Here is a 17,982-nt window from a genome sequence, read left to right as displayed (position 1 = left end):
TACTTACTGAGGCTGCTGATTTTTAGATGCATGGGTTTACCTGCGGTGTTGATGATCTTCTGGTGAGGCAATGCGCAGAGATGGATAGAAGAAGAAAATTAGATGAAAGTGAAACCATTGGCGATCATGTCCATTCTTGGTTCATTGGTGCAAAGGATGCTGAGATGGGTTAGTATGCTATGTGGATTTTACAATTGTGTATTACTCGCTTACATAATGTCATTTTCTTGCTTTTCCTTTGTACTGTATATTTCATCAATACACTCTGAACAATATGCACCTAGAGGACACAAATATCCTCTCGACCTGGTCGGTCAGGTGGCATGGTGCCACAACTAATGCCTAGAGTTCTGTTCCTACCGAGATCCCAAGTTAACATTAAAAAAAAAGGCACCTGGAGGACACTTGGTGCTCTCTTTGTAAATTCCGTTCCATCTTTATTTTGCATGTGATGTTTTCTTAAATTTGTTTTTTTAAAATGATTTTAGCCATAAGCCTATTTGTACGCTGATTTAGTTGCTGGGTTGCTCAAAATTGTGAAAGCCTAAGACAGTTGAGATCACGATGCTTGCGGAAAGGGGCAGAAGAGGTTTTGGATATATTGATGACCTGGACCTGTTTCGATGTATGGTCATAAATTGCAATGCTGTTATCTTTCTCACCAACAATACTACTGGTGTATGCTTGAATATCATTGATTAAAGAAACATGGACATGGTTTTCTGGGGTCCTCGTACGATTTGGGCTCTCTAGAATAATGTGGTCCTGAGTATTAAGTGATTGCTTTTGCAGATCCTATAAGAATGCAAGCAGCGATTGAGAAACTGGTGCGTGGTAAAGGAGAATCTGCGATAGCTCGGTTGGACAGAATGATGTCAAGTGCCCTCAATCGTCTGACTTCTGAAGTTAACAATAGCTTATTCCCTGAAGGACTGTCAAAATCTTTTCCTAGTAACTGCCTTTCTTTGATGACATCATCTGGTGCAAAAGGTGGTCTAGTAAGTTCTTTAACTCGCTTATCTTGTTCTTATTTGTAAACTTGTGAGTTAACATAACTTCATTTGCATGATCTTCATGATAACTTAAATATGCAAAGAATTTGCTATTGTTTGATGGTCGCACTTGAATTTCTTTCAGCCTTTCCTATTTACTGGTTGGTTTGTGGAGGCTGAAGTGACGAGAGTAGTTAATATTTTGGGTTTGATACTGTTTTTGTAATTATTGCATCTTAAAATGTTTCGTTGTTAATGTTTCATCCAAAATTGATAACTGCGCAAAGTTTACATCCAAAATGAGAATGCAACGTTTGTTCTAATTCATACTTTTTCAACCTGAGATGTGTATCATTTATTATTTTCTGACTCGTTAGCATGTGGATCTTTTAGCTGGATTATCATGAAATTTTTCCTGCAGGTGAAGATTGCTGCTGGTATACCATTGCTCAGTTCTAGATTCTCATGTCCAGTTTTCATGTGTAGGACCATTTCATTTGGCTTATAGAGTTTATCCCTTTTGTGTCCTGTGATTAGCCATAATAAGTACTCTCAGATAAACTTAATGGCTACATATTGATTGGAGCTCATGATTTCTGAAATTCTGAAGGTTTGGTATTTGTTTGATGTCGTCTTATGATTGTAGAGCATCCATTGATGTGGCTTCCAACTCTATCTATAGGTTAACTTCACACAAATTTCCTCGTTGTTGGGCCAACAAGAGTTAGAAGGAAAACGTGTCCCTCGTATGGTCTCTGGGAAAACACTGCCTTGCTTTCTTCCTTGGGACAGCGCTGCTCGTGCAGGAGGCTTCATTAGTGATCGATTCCTGAATGGGCTTAGGCCACAAGAGTATTATTTCCATTGCATGGCTGGCCGTGAGGGGTAATTCAGTTATTATTCCATCAACGTATTATCATGTCTTAATATCTCTTGTTTGTTAAATATAGAAACTTTTTTTTTCTTTTTGTGCCAGTATGAGTGCCCCTAGTTTTTTTATTGGCCTAGTTGTTTACTGCTTTATATTAGTTGTATCTAGTGTTTGAAAATTTGGCGATCTAGATCGGAACCGGCCGATTTAGATCTAGAATTGGCTGAACCGATCCGGATCATGCAAAATATCGGGAACGTACCGGTTCCCCCCCCATGAACCGGCCGGTTCTATCTGGTTCTTTGACAGAACCGGCTAGTTTTGTTAGAAATCCAACCGCTTCTACTGTGAACATGCCACCATTTAAAAAATATTTATTGAATTTCTTTATTAAGGATACAGGTGGTTGGGCCCATCCCCTAGGCATTAATTTTTATGTGTTTATCAAATTTTATAATTCTTGTTTAATAAATTAAAAGCCTCTTATTGAAGGAGTGGCCTCACCCCTCTTATGGAGGAACTCCATGTGTGCTTAAGTAGCACATGCTTGTGCTTGGGTAGCACAAACTGACAATGCCCCATATACTTCACACTATTTATAGACTCTAATCCCCTATGACTCTTTGGAAAAGTCCGATGTGGGGCTAAAATAAGGCAACAAGAGAGCAAGAGTGGGAGAGGGATGTATAATGTGTGTGTGTGTGAGATAGAGAGAGAGAGAGAGAGAGAGAGAGAGAGAGAGAGAGGCTCTAATCTTGAAAAATAGGCGAACCTAATAAAACTATTAAAAACATAATTTACGAAAAATGAATTGACCAAAAAACCCCTAAAAGTTACAGGGGTATTTTGGTTAATTTATTTTTTTATAAATAAGTTTTTTTAATATTTTTATTAGGTATGCCTTGTAAAGAGTGGACGCTCCAAATTTCAAGTAATTTGAATTAATAGAAAAAAGATAAAAATTTGGATATGAAATACGCTAGTGATCATCAAATCGGCTCAGATTCAATCTGGGCTGTTGGATTTAGACTATTCCATCAGCTAGTGGGCTGACATGATCTTTTCCCTTATTTATTCATTTATATAACTGAGATAAGGACGATTAATTTTTTACTGTGAAGTGAAATTAATGAATAGCAAACACTTAGGGTATGTTTGATGAAATAGTATTTAAATATTCAAATTTTAAAAAATCTGTATGTAACCCTCGTTGGCTTTCCACATATCAAGATTGTCTAATATATTGATTGGTGTCTTTTAGCTGTGTTTGACTGTCTATGGTAATTCTGATTCTCTGCCAATGTGCTTGAGGGCCAACAATTTGCTGCGTTGGCAAGCAAAAAGGTCTTTGCAAAAAGCTTATCAGGTGTTCTAAAGATCCAACAAGATGTGGAGAAAAATTAAGCTCGATGGTAAAAAATATTGAGGTGCTTATAGAGAAGTTATCAGCTCATGAACTAGAACTGCAACTGATGAGAGCAGGGAACCTACCCCAAAAAACCCCTAAATCATGAGAACTTGCAAAATTGTACCATAAGAGGCACAACCAACAAAATCTCACAAAGTGAGAGAAAACCAGTAAATAAGAAATGATTTTGCAAATTGCACTGCACCTGTAATCAACACTGAAACCCCAAGTTAAAGGATAAAAACCTAGAAACCCCCTGATATAAATGAAGCCCCAAGTTGAGATAGGGCAAGAGATCATTCCAAGCTGAGAGTTTAATACAACTCCATTTTTTGTTGGGGTTTGTCATTGGAGTTTGGAGCCCTAATAATGGCAATGGTTGATCCATAGTTGCACGGTAATCAAAAGCTACAGGGGAGATGATTTTAGAGCTCCTTGAAGGGCAGAGAGAGAGCCAAAAAATATGGGCAAGCCATGGCCAGACTAAGGTGTGGATATGAGAGGTTTTAGAGAGAGAATGGATGAACCTCTGTTGATAGAGGGAAGCTTTGGTAGGGCAAGAACTGTCAAGACACAATCCCATGGGATTGCGTGACCGAGGAATGCTAACCCGGAAGTTCGTGTTTATCTGTATCGCCAAAAATTCAAGTGGAACTTGTTATTTGGAGGATCATGATTTAAGGGTCATATCCTTTGTAGCTATGGTTTGGTGCTATCAAACGCATTTTCTAGCTTACTAGATTATAGGAATCTGAATCTTCTAAAATTTTGAAATATCAAGATAATCGGGGGTCATCAAACATACCCTTAGACAGGAGACAAGTTCTTAATATTTACATATTTTATGTAAAATAATGAAAAATTATAATTCGATACCATTATTTTTTTTGGAAAAACCTAAAAAACTAGATTTTTGATAAATTTTAGTTATTGTTTGAAATTTAAAGCCAAATCCGGTCGATCCATTTGATTCTCCAATCCGAACTGCCGATCCGTCGATCTGACTTGGTTTTCCGGATGGACGATCGTGATCACCAATCCGCTTTCTAAACCCTTGGTTGTATCTTTGTGGCTCAACCTGCTATTGTTGTAGAATGTTACTTTGGTTTTTTGTTCATTAGATTCTTGGAGAAGTTATTTATTTTTTATACAAGTGATATTTCTTTCTTCCGTTTTCGTTTATTGCCAGGGTAATCCAATATTTGGATTGTAACTCTATTAAAATGTGTGTTTCACTTATAGTTGTTGCAAACACCAGTATTTTTGAGTCATTTCAGGAATCGAAATCACAGAATCGTGGGTGGCCTAATAATTCAGGTAGTCAGAATTGCCGTCTGTATAATGCATATCACATGAAGTGGGATTCCTAGCATTTGGGAATCGTCTCCGCTCCAATAGGAATCGATATTTCTACCTTTTTGGAATTACGGTCCCATTAACATGGAGTCACGACTCGTAACTTACGGGAATCGAGCACCAAATTACTTAGAACTATGCCAGAGATTATCAAGAAATGAGTTTGAAAAGGTTAAAGATTTAGGGTTTTAAATTATCTATACGCAAGAATTCATTAGTATTGGATTCTATATATTTAGTATGCTTACCTAGGGCTCCCCTATTATTAGAGTCAATGTCTTTGAGTGCCTTTTATCACAATTCTCCACGGGTATTGGAAACAAGGTTGAGTACCCTTAACTAAGTACTTTCCTATAATTTTTAGATTAAACAAAGAAAATGAAATCACTTTATTTATTATTTATTAATAATATTTTTTTAAAAAAAAACATTGTTAAAAATTCTCAAAATTTAGAAATGATATAAACTAGAGGTTGTCTACACCCATTGAGTTTATCGATACATATATTAATTACTAGTGAGTTTCAAATAACAAAAATTTTCAAATAATTTTAAAAAATTCCAAGCTTTCTCATAAAATTTTGGTAATCATTATAGCAACTGACATTTTGGCAATCATTATGCCACCTGATTTTAAGTGTTTTTTGCATAACAAACTTGGCTTGTGACGTGTTGATGTGTGCTAGGGAGTTTGTGTTTGTGTTTAAAACATATAAATATAAATATACTTCATAATGGAACTTCAATTTTTAATGCCTTATGTTCTAATTTATAGGAATCAAGTCCTAGACATTCGAAGCAAGGCCTCATATTGGTTGCATCATGTTCTTGTGCACCTATGAATCGCAAAATTTGATGTGGAATCTAGATTCAAAAGACATTGGAGCGAGATTCAAAAAATGTGGAATTGAGATTCCTGACTTTTAGGAATCGGGATCTATGATGATTCCTTCACGGAAATGTGGAACCGCGATTCTTTCTCGGAATCGCTAGCTTTTGGTTTTTTGTTTTTTTTTGGGGTGGAGGGGGGTGTAACAATTCTGTTAACTATAGAGCTACTTATCCAAAAGAAATGAATGTGTAAAACATTTTGGCATTGCATTGGTCTAAGGTGTTCTTTTGGTTTGTTAATATTATTCTTCTAATCATTGCTCTAAAGTTAAAATTCTAATCATTGTTCAAAAGTTAGATAGTATGCTTGATGTCCGTCATTGAGACACAAAGTTCATTATTGTCATTGCATGACTTTGGCATGTTATACAATGGGGGTAAGAGAACAAACCCTATGGAAATCAAATGGTGCCTTAATTCTTTCTTCATGTTGATGGTGATTGTAAAGCAACCATGACATGGTACAAGTATTGCAATTTGACATAGCTTGGAATTCTTTGTCATAGGACTTTTATCTTTTGTGCAGGCTTGTGGATACTGCAATTAAAACAGCTCGTAGTGGCTACCTGCAACGGCGTCTGATGAAGAATCTTGAATGTTTAAGAGTAAATTATGATCATACAGTGCGCGATTCTGATGGATCTATTATCGAGTTCATTTATGGAGAAGATGGTGTTGATGTTGTCAAAACTAGCTGGCTAACGGAATTCAAATTTCTTGCTGCTGTGAACCCTGAAACTTTAGCCTATGTTAATTTTGTCTCTTTCAATCTGAAAAGTAATTATCATAAGACTACGTGTTTTTTCTTTTTTTTGGTTGAAAATTAATTGACTACTGGGTTGCTTCAGAATAAAAAAACTCTTTCAGCGAGACTTGGGGTTCATCAACTTGAGGATGCGCTTCCTTCTGAATATGATAGTTATATCAAGGATTTGCCTGATGCTCTTGAAGAGAAAATGAACAAATTTATTGAGAAACTTTCGAAGAAAAAGAGAGATTCTCTTCACCTGAGGAAGCTGAAGCATTTTAGAAATTTATTAAAGCTCAAATACTTTTCAAGTCTTGCCCAACCTGGAGAAGCTGTTGGTGTCATTGCTGCCCAGTCTATTGGAGAACCATCAACCCAAATGACGTGAGTTCTTTTCCATTCTGGCCACGTTTCCCTTTGTTGTCTTGAAAACTATGAATCTTTATAAGTTTTGCTTTTCTTTTTTTAGGGGTTGTGCTAGTTTTTTTATTCTAGTATATTTTTTGTTATGGTTGGCTATGTTTCTACTTGATAATGCATATTTGACAATTTATAATATATTTTTGCCTATATTTGGGTTTGTTTCTTTCTTTTGTTTTTTTGATGTATTGGTGGCTTGGTTTGTTTGTTTCTTTCTTTTTTTTGATGTGTTGGTGGCTTTGTTTCTAATATATGACACAAGTTTGAAATTTGGAAACCAACGCCCAAACACCAAACCACCTCCCATCCTCGCCTCCCAGTTTCTTCTTTTTTTTCTTCCTTGGCCCTCCACTCAGGAGCCGCTCAGATCACTGGGTGCCTGCCTAGGCGGTTGGGAACCCAACCACCCTGGCGCTCGCCCCCGTCTTCTTGAACATTGTTTCTTCTAATTAATGACATTATTTATTGTTGCATATATTGCAATTATGGTTGTGAAATTTTATTATCGGTATGCAGTATCCCATGACGTTTTTTAAGTAGATGTGGTAATTACAGCGAATTCTACACTTAATGTCTGAGTCATATTTTGTCATATGTTATTGTAATGTTCTTCAAACATGATCTGGAAGTTGGTAACTTGCCTTTTGGAAATTGTAGAGCTTGGCTGGTTTCTTACGTGCCATCCGTAAAATCCTGGTGTCAAGAGACAAATTTCTGTGAGTTGGAGACTCTTAAAAATGGTTTTAAAGACATCCATCAACTCCCTTTATAAGATCGAATGTATCAGTATATTATACAATTTGAATTTCTGATTGATTTCCTGATAAATTTATCTAGGAAGGACCTTGAAAGATATGTGTTTCTTTGGTAAAGTGATTTTTTCTGTTTGGTTCAACATGTTAAACCTTTTTATTAGTTTCCATTTATCAGTATGTTATGCATTGTTTATTTTGAGAATGTTAACTGTAGTATGTTATGCATTTTGAGTTTATGGTAGATTTCACAATTTAATTTATCTGTGAAAGGGCCGTGGAAGATTTGCATTTCTTTGGTAAATGATATTTCTATTTGGTTCAACTTGTTTAAGTTCTTTGATCTTTGTATTGATACTGTTGTTTGCTTGCAAACTTGTAAAGCATTCTTGGACATAAATCCCTTTTCATTTTTTACAAGCTTTTCCCAAATAATCAAATCCTATTGCTTATTGTTTGCTTCAGGAATCAACAGCACATCCTGTCTATATATATTATTAGAAATGCATTCACAAAAAAATGAAAGCAATAACCCGTCAACCTAAAGTCTTCCTCACTGAACAATGAATAAATACATCATTCCTTTGCTATTATTATTGTTTTATTATTATTTTTGTGAATGCTTTAAAGTTATCTCCTTTGTACTCTATTGGGTGATATGTTGGTCATAAGGTTGATAGATTAGCTTAGAGCTGGTTCTTAGAGCTGGTTGCCCCACTATTAGGTGATATGTTGGTCACATGGTCGATAGATTAGCTTAGAGCTAGCAATGGGCTGGGCAACCCGGCCCTAAAAAAGTAGGTCTGGGCCACAAACTGTGGCCCAGGGGCCGGGCTAGGGCCAGTGCCGGTCCGGTCTTTTTTTTCTTTATGTTTTTATTTATTTTTGGCCTGGCCCGGTCTTTTGGGGACAAGGGCCAGGCCATGGCCAAGGCTGCCACGGCCCAGGCCCGGCCCATTGCCACCCTTAACTTAGTTGTATCTAGTGCATCCCCTGATTCCTGGGCTCACTCCATTTGCATTTTAATTTTATTGTCTTTGATTAGGGCCCTGTTTTCCAAATCTCTGAATTGATTTGTCAATCTTGCAGGCTGAACACCTTTCACTTTGCAGGGCAAGGAGAAATGAATGTGACACTCGGTATCCCACGTTTGCAGGAAATTCTCGGGGCTGCGAAGGACATCCGCACTCCAGTCATGACTTGCCCTTTGCTGAAGCAAAGAACGAGGTATGGCTGTTTTCTGCTCAAGAGTATCAAACTCTGTTTGTTTGTTCGTGTGTATCTATACACAGACCTGATTCTATAAGATTTTATAGCTAATGGGCTTATATATATATATATATATAAGCTGAGGCCCTGAGCACACAGCTAAAGGGGTCTTTTGGGGTGAATTTTTGTATGTTTTTCATTAAAAAAATAAACAATCTAAAAAAGGAAAATAAATTTTGAGTAGTTGAAGGCCTAGATGGACCGTGCACCAAATGGACGACCTCCGTCCGCCAAACATGGTGGAATCATTTTCCTCGTTTTTTTTTTTTTTTTTTGGAATTCCATTTTTCTTGGGTTGATTGGATGAGTTTTACATGTGTGAAAAAAATTGGCGTCCAATAGATCCCTAGTAATATACCAAAACTTCTTATTCAAGAACCCATGTTAGGGGCACTTGTATGACTCAATTTTGCACAAACACTCCCTCATCAATAAGAGTTATCTCAAGATTTAAAAAAGAAAAGGTTGAACTTGCGCCCAAATAGTGCACGCCAACGTGTGGTGGACATATAGATTTAGTCAAGGTTTAAAATATCAGTGACCCGATCCGGAATCGGCTAGATCATTCCGGATCTAGGTATAAAACGGGCTTTAGTGATTCTACTGTATAAAATCAGTGTGATGATGTCATGAAACGGCGATTCTGCATAACATGACATCACAACTCTTTTGAGAACTCGACCATTCTGCATAACATGACATCATGAACTCTTTTGAGAACTCGACCGATTCCCACCTATTCCTACAGTTTTTAATTTTTTTTAATTTTTGTTCCTCAAAAGAGGTAAATTGGCTGCCCATATAATGCTTTTACAACACTGTCTTGAGGGCAACTTTTGAGGACCCGCTATCCAAGACAAAACCGTCCCACTCATATGGCACAGTTCTACTGAACTTTGCAAGCTATTGAAATTATAATGGGTTGCGTGTTTTTTATGCTGCCTTGGACTTCCATTGCTTTTTGATGTGGGACTATTTCTTGCCCCTTTGTACCTCCGTGTTTTATGCGTGTTGTTACCTTTATCAATGAAAGGTTAAAATAATGGAAACTATCAAAAGCAAAGGCATGCTATGCGTTAACATATTAAGTACTTTTTTTTAGGTAGCGTGTTGTGCGCCAAGATGTTGAGGGATCCAATCCTCTCGATTTCAAATTTTCATTTAGGAGGGTCTTGTTAGCTACTGCATATTTTCTTTTACAAAAAAAAAAAATCGGCTCGTTTGTTTTAAACTTTAACCCCAATAATACAAAATAAGGCAATAAACAGTAGAAACTAGAAACCAATGATATTTTATTACTTTTACAAGTAAGATTTTTATATAAGTTATAGACATTATACTTCAAGTAAGGTCCAGTTTATAAAAATACAAACTAACCACAAATGGTTGTTGTGATTCAGTAAAATAAACTACAGAAAATATCTCTATATCCGCTATTTTTAAGTTTCATTTCTTGATAAACTCAAGGTTTCAAAAGATATCTTTTAACCCCTTGGCCACTTTAAACCTATTTTTTAACTTAAACAAATGTGAGAAAGATATGTTTTTTTTAAACCCAATCTTTTCTCTCTCTTCACTTATATACCCCAAACTTCTCTCCCTCTCTTCCTACATCTCTCACTCTTTCACCTCCCGTATTTCTCCAAACACCTTTCTCTCTCCTCCCAATAACCTCTCACCTCCATGAAGCCTTTTTCTCTCTCTAGAAGTTTGGGAGGATGGCTTTTAGAAAAGATACGTCTTTTTAGATTTGTTTGGCCTAAAAAAACAGGTTTAAATTAGCTCAAGGGGTTAGAAGAGAAAATCTACAATTTTTATGTCCCAAGATATCTTTTAAAACCTTAGGTCTATGTGAAATGAAACCTAAAAATAGGGGGTATGGAGATATTTTTCCAATAAACTATACGATGTACATGGTATATGATTCAACATTTTTTTTTCATTTTTTTTGTTTTCTGATTTTTGATATATTTATTTTCTATTTTTTAGGGTAAAAATATTTTTTTGAATTTTTTTATTAACATTGAATTTTATAAGGGTTTTTATTTTTATTTTTAATCATTTGATATGGAAGCATTTTCTAATAATATTTGAATCACGTTTATTATAATATTTGAATTAATAATAATATATTGATAACCAAATCTTGTATTTTATTTATTAATTTATGGGATTGTATACAATGAGACCATTTACCTTTGATACAAGGTGGTCACAATTCCTTACAACTATTTGATGTGAAATTTGATAGCTTTGATGTGTCACAAAGTTCGAGAAAATTTCTTCGAAAGTTTTAATTTGGTCAAAAGAATAATTACAGCCACCCAATTTCACATCCAATGGTCAAGATTAATGTGACCACCTTGTATCTCATTCTATATACTTTCCCTTAATTTATTTGCATTATAAATTATGGAATGTATTATAATTTCTTATAGTTATAAATAAGATTTTTTTTAAATTAGATGATATTGTACGACATTTTAGATTTGTTCTTATTTGTACTAAAATAATTATAAAATATAAATCAACAATTTCAATTTCAGTATAATATTATAGTTAGTTAGGTTATGATAAATTTGGATGAGTAAAGCGAATTAATAAATGTTTGATTATATGGAAGTGTTTTCTAATATTTTTAAATTATTTTGATGTAATATTATAATACTATATTGTAGTTAATAATTATACATGTATCGAGACAGGAAAACGTCTCAGCATTCATTTATTTTTATAAAATAAGAAAAATACCTAATGCACCACTTCTAATTTCTTTTAGAAACTAAAAGAACACTATTTTTAGCGATTTTTTGAAAAACTTTTGAGACAAGAATTGCTGATTCGGCCGATTCTCCGATTCGATCCACCGATTCGACACTGTTATGGGTGAGATCGATTCAGGTCACCGCTCGTTTTTTTAAACATTGGATCTAGTCATTTAAGAACTCAAACACATTTTTTCTTTTTTAAAACTATTCATTTTATGATGATAAGACCATTTCAAATGTTTTGGTTAAAATTAAAAATTAGCCTATTCTAAATCTAATTTTCCCATCAAGTGGATGTCCTACATTCATTGTGTTAAAAAAACCATGTTTTAGAGTTTTCTTTCATAACTTTGTTTTCTTGATGTTGTTGATCTGAATGAAAAGAGTGTATTTTTACAATTTGGGGTTAAACTAATAAAATGCTCTAACGTGGTTTATGAAGGAGAAATTTTATTGTAGTATTATGTAACCATTTCATGATACAAGCATACATACGCATGCATACATACATACATAATATACATACATACATGCATATATAAACGCACACACGTAGACACATGCACACACATATGCATGCGAGCACGCATGTCTCAGAATTTCGTACTCCAAAAATTTTGACCAAAAATTGCCTTTACGGATCTGAAAATTGCATTAACAAAGCTTGTTTTAAAATTTAAGAAAGGGCATATTCGTAGTTTTAAAACACTGCTCAAATTCAAAATAATTTGAAAAGTCGAGGAATTTTATTAAATTTGAAATTTTACTTTTGGAGGGATTTTAAAATGACAAGATTACCCTTCCAAAAATACATGAACTAGTTAGAGCCAAAAATTATTTTTAAATATATAGGACAATTTTATAGTCAAGGATTATGGAGTTGGAAATTCTAAGATCACCATTAGAGTGGTGTATCTTAGAAGAACTGTAATTATATATATATATATATATATATAGGAAAAGGTTTCTATGAGCCAATAGGCTCACAAGAAAAAATGAGCCCCATGGCCCAGATTCACATATATATATATATATAGGAAAAGGTTTCTATGAGCCAATGGGCTCACAAGAAAAAATGAGCCCAATGGCCTAGATTGAATCTGGGCCGATCTAACCATCACGGATGCCCAATAGTGTTTGAATTTTAATTTTTTTTCTACATATCGAAATCACTTAAAATTTTAGATGTGTGTTGATAAAAAAATAGGTGAATATTCAAAAAATATTAAAAAAATATTTTACATGAAAAAAATAACCAAAATACCCCCATAAATTTTCGGCGGTATTTTGGCCATTTTTAATTTTACGGATTAGTTTTTTTATATTTTTATTAGGTGCGGCTTGATGAGAAGAATATTCACCTAAAATTTCAAATGATTTGGATTTAGAGACAAAATTAAAATTTAAACACTCTCGGCCGTCTGATCAGCCCAGATTCAATCTGGGCCATTGGGCTTATAATATTCTGTGAGCTAGTGGGCTCACCCTAGCATCTTCTATATATATATATATATATATATATATATATATATATATATGTGGAATTGTCTACAAAGAGACCATTTATCTTTTGTACATGGAGGTCACAATCATTTTTGTTCTTTAAATTTTAAAATGGGTTGTTGTAAGAGTGTCATTCGATAGACACAAGGTTCCAAGAGAAAAATTCTTGGACTTTGTGACTCATTCCAAGCCATCTGATTTGACATCTAATGAGTGGGGACGATTGTGACCTCTATGTTCAAAAGATAAATGGTCTCTTTGTAGACAATGCCTATATATATATGGAAGCCACTACGCAATGCCTATGGGCAAAAATGAACAGTGTTTTCGCCCATAGGCTCGGCGTCATCCGAGTTTTTTAGACGGCGTGGATTACAAGACCGCAACGGACCTACTATGTCCGTTGCGATACCACAACGGACATAGCAGGTCCGTGGCGGTATTTTTTCATGTAAAAAAACACGGGAAACCGCCATGGTTCCTGTAGATCCATGGCGGTCTTTGAGGCAAAACCGCAACGGACATAATATGTCCGTATCGGGGCGAAATACTATTCAATTTCACCTATAGGCATTTTTAAAATTTTTTCGGAAACCAGTACGCAACGTTTATGGGCGAAAATGAACAGTGTTTTCGCCCATAGGTTTGGCACTGTCCGATTTTTTTGGATGGCATGGATTAAAATGCCGCAATGGACCTACTATGTCCGTTGCGGTACCGCAACGGACATAGCATATCCGTGGCTGTATTTTTTCATGCAAAAAAACACAAGAAACTGCCATGGTTCCGTAGATCCGTGGCGGTTTTTAAGGCAAAACCGCAACGGACATAGCATGTTCATGGTGGGGCGAAACACGATTCAATTTCGCTTATAGGCGTTTTTAAAAGTTTTCCTATGTATATATATATATATGGAAAAGTATACAATGAAACCATTTTCTTTTGTACAAGGTGGTCACAATTGATCTTGACCATTGGATGTGAAATTTGATGGCTGAATTTATTCCATTGGCCAAACTTAAACTTCAAAAGAAACTTTTTCGAACTTTGTGACACACCCAAGCTATCAGATTTCACATCGGATGGTTGTAAGTAATTGTGACCTCCTTGTATAAAAGGGAACTGGTCTCATTGTATACACTTCCTATATATGTACTTGATTGCATTAGATCTCTCTCTCTCTCACTCACACACACATGCACAACCCATTTTAAGAGCGATTGTTAGTAGTTACCTTTCATTTTTTGGTGCAGGGATGATGCAGAACGGCTTGCTGCTAAACTGTCGAGGATCAAATTTGCAGATGTCATTGAGAGTATGCAGGTCCATGTTGTACCATTCAGTGTTAAGAATGGGGAGGCATGTACTGTTTATAAACTACGAGTTAGTTTGTATCCCCCGGAGTTGTTCCCTGAACACTCAGACATAACTAGGGCTGACTGTGTGAAAGCTTTCAGGAGTCAGTTTCTCCCGAAACTATCAAAAGTCATAGAAAAGTATCTCAAGAACAAATCTAAGGGCCAGCCAAATTTCCTTGACATTGCCAAAGTGGATCAAAATACTGGCCCTGAGGACGCTGTAGCCACCCCTAAGGACACTGATGATGGGGAAACTCCAACTGATGATGAAACTCCAATTCATAATGATGATCATGAGGAAGTTGCAGACGACGAGCAGGATGGGGCAGATGCTAGGAAATGGAAAAATCAGGAGAATGATGAAGTTGATTATGAAGATGATGTGATGGAAACTGAAGTGTCGGATGTTGATGATGGAGTTAGTAGTGACGATGAAGATAAAAGTAACATGTATGAAGGTGAGGATGATGGCAACCACAGTGAGAAAAGTGAAAATGTTGGGTTGGGGTCCATCACTGAGGAGGAAGCAATGGAGAGTTTATCAGAAATGGAAGGTGGGGAACCATTTAGGAAATCAGGGAAAATTTTGTCAAAATCCAAACAACAAGACCATGTCAAGCAGTCAGTTTTGGAAAAGAGTAAGAAGGATCGTGGAAAGACCAAAAAGCAACGGGCTGACACTTTGGACACTGGAGAAGACTTAGAGGCTCCATTTATATTTCCAAAGGGCTGTCCTTACCTTCTCTCTCAGGTACTATTTTTTAACTAGTCTTTTATAGTTCAGCTAGAGGCTTCACTATTTGCAATTTTTTTCTTTTTCCTTTTGGATAATTCATAACTCCCTTTTGCAGATTTCAGAACTTAATTTGACTGGGCTTTCCATTCTGAGTCAAAATGCAAAGAGAAATGCGTAGTTTGTCACATCCTTAATTTCGAAAACCAATAGAATTTTGAACCAAATATCATGCTCCTACTAAATTTGAGAATTTATAAAATTAACCAAAAAATTGGCCTGGTTGGTGATCTAAATTTGCTTTTCTGTCCTCCATATAATTGATGGAAAAAAAAAAAGAAAAAAAGAAGAAGAGAAAAAGCCTGTTTTCCACGAGAATTTTTTCCTAGTCAAAATCACCCAGCCTTTCTTTTCTTTTAAATGCTCCTATCATTTTTTTTTTCAAAATTTGTTTTTCATGGCCATAGTATGGGTTTAGCACATATTTGAGACAGCCACGTTTTGAACCTCAAATTGCTCGGTACTTTTTCATTCCTCAAATAACTAATCCAAAAGATAATTGACATTCTTTTTATCTCATTTTGTATCTGTAAGCTGAGTTTGTACCTGTTCAGATAAAAATGAAGAATTATGTAGTTCTTAGGTTTCCAAATTACAAAGAAAATATATCCGAGCAGTCCATTTGCATACAAAGCCCTTTTAGATTTTTTTTTTTTTTTTGGGGGGGTATTTTTTCTTGTTGGGCAAGGGTATGATACACATCTAATACATCTCCCATCCATTCTCAAAACGGATGGTAGCGATGAAGTGATGCATCAGATAAAATATCGATCCTCAGAGTTACAATTTATCGCTGACACCTCTTAAAACTGGAAAACTGAATGCGCTGGTTGTGCATTGTTTACGCTGCAACATAATGTTTTCTCCACATAACGTATAGAGTCGCAGTTCACCACCCCTCCCAAGGATTGACAATGCGTGCCCCAAATGCATATTTTATGCCAGACACAGGACATGCATTATAAACAAGACACCCTACATACCATGCCTAGGACATGTATTATATACCATATGCATCATGTTTATAATACGCTTCCAGCTTGTTTTTTGGGGTAAATACCCATTCTAAATTTTGGGTCATTGCCGAGCCTTTCCATTGTGCAGGCAGCCGAGAAGGTGGCAAATGATACTTATGTCCGTTCGGTGCTTGGCATTGACCAATGCTCAGTTGTGGACTACCAACCTGTTGAGGACTATAAAGGGGAGCCCCCATCATCTGTCGCAATCCAGACCGCTGGCACCAATTTTCTACTGATGTGGACCAGAGAGGATGTTGATATCAAACACCTTGTCTCCAATGATATACACGCAATGCTCAAAACTTATGGAGTCGAGGCTGCAAGAGCTACCATCAAAAGGGAGATCAGGAGTGTTTTTGGGTCCTATGGTATCGCCGTGAATTCGCGGCACTTGGATCTTATATCAGATTTCATGACAGCAGGAGGTGGTTTAAGGCCCTTTACAAGGAAAGGAATCGACTATAACACTTCACCTTTCTTGAAAATAACATATGAGACTGCCACTAGGTTCGTTGTGGATTCGGCTATCCATGGCCTTGAGGACGCACTTGAATCGCCTTCTGCACGAATTGTGTTGGGCCAAGTGCCAAAGATGGGGACGGGGTGCATTAGTGTATTGCAAAATTTGGTGGTTTGAGTCTTACTTTCGTTTTTCTTTTTGGTTTTCTGTTAGAAGGCCTAAGAGGGTTCCTTTAAACTGTAGTTTGCCAATATTGGGAATTTTTGCATGTATTTGAGTTAATGGAAATTTTGGTTTTGTTTTTTTGTTCGCATTTGGTTTTGAAAGAGCTGGAAAGTCTAGCATGCGGTTGTATAAACAATATAGAGAATAACTGTGGTTCTTGCGGTTAAGAAATGTGATGCGGAGTTCACAAAAAATATGATGGTGACATACTTTGTGAGAGGATTTGTTATTTTTTTTTAGCGATAATTGTTCCATCTCCCCATTGTGTATTGATACTCATCGAGTATCGAATAGATATTCTTTTTGTTCTTATGAAATTATTGCCAAGGGTACGGAGTTCACTCTTGTCCAAAAAAATCCACTGAAAAGAAAAATTCAAAGCAACCGTGTTTTTTATCATCTTGCTCTTTGACGATCTCTATCACATTTTATGGACATACCTCTCCCAGATCTCCCAAAAGAATGGTAGAATAACTCGAGTCTTTTATGGTCATGTGGGGCACAATTCTATACATAATCATGAGGCGTAGTAAGGTCTCCTGTATTATATAGTATAGGAGACCATACGACGGCACCATACTATGCCTCATGATTATATATATAAACTCCTTTCTCAGTCTCTCTCTGGCATTTTGGATCTTCTTTACCTCATCTAGGGAGTACGCAAGTCATTTACAGTTACCGATCCATCCAAAATGGAAGCTTGTACAAGGTTTATCATGAGATATATGTTCCGAAATTGGCTTGGGGTCGTGATGGTAGTACCACATGAAACCCATTTAAAATGTCATGGCGGCCGTTTTTACCAGCACTTTCAAAAAATTGACTCTTCTTAAAAACTAGTAGGGGTTTGTAATCTCATGATATCAGGGTCGAAGAAAGTGAAAAAATCTTGTGCTCCGAATTTACTTCAAGCTTTTAGAATGCGATTTTGTCAGTTTCTTAGATATTCGGAATTTGTGGAAATCGGATTTGATGAGTAGATTTCATCACGTTGATCTTGTTGATGTCAGGATCTTGTGGAAACCGGACTAGGACGTAGATCATTGACTCCATCATACGTCTAAATTTAGAACTTAGTTTGAACTAGATTAACAGGTGGACTCAGCTTTTAGATTAAGTTTGATTTGGATAGTGTGGAGACGGCCA

General features: G+C 36.0%; 1 protein-coding gene across 6 annotated transcripts in view; it reads left to right on the top strand.

Moving 5' to 3' along the window:
- NRPA1 (nuclear RNA polymerase A1) overlaps positions 1-16,921 on the top strand; it is a 75,990-nt gene extending 59,069 nt beyond the window's left edge. For 4 of the 6 annotated variants that reach the window (XM_020670661.2, XM_088863077.1, XM_088863080.1 and 1 more), the window contains 8 exons: positions 27-168; positions 793-998; positions 1,675-1,877; positions 6,045-6,243; positions 6,367-6,650; positions 8,528-8,665; positions 14,232-15,087; positions 16,234-16,921. In XM_020670661.2, the coding sequence (XP_020526320.1) occupies positions 27-168; positions 793-998; positions 1,675-1,877; positions 6,045-6,243; positions 6,367-6,650; positions 8,528-8,665; positions 14,232-15,087; positions 16,234-16,785 (2,580 nt within the window). In that variant the 3' untranslated portion in view covers positions 16,786-16,921. Of the gene's footprint in view, positions 1-26; positions 169-792; positions 999-1,674; positions 1,886-6,044; positions 6,244-6,366; positions 6,651-8,527; positions 8,666-14,231; positions 15,088-16,233 lie in introns of all 6 variants that reach the window. The other 2 variants (XR_016052851.1, XR_016052852.1) reach the window with 2 other exon arrangements.
- Positions 16,922-17,982: the final 1,061 nt, after the last annotated feature.

Source organism: Amborella trichopoda, chromosome 3 (genome assembly GCF_054954075.1).
Source record: "Amborella trichopoda isolate Santa Cruz 75 chromosome 3, AtrichopodaSantaCruz75HAP2 v2.0, whole genome shotgun sequence".
NCBI lineage: Eukaryota > Viridiplantae > Streptophyta > Magnoliopsida > Amborellales > Amborellaceae > Amborella > Amborella trichopoda.
The sequence above is the reverse complement of the archived record's forward strand: the minus strand, read 5'-3'. Positions and strand labels throughout refer to the sequence as shown.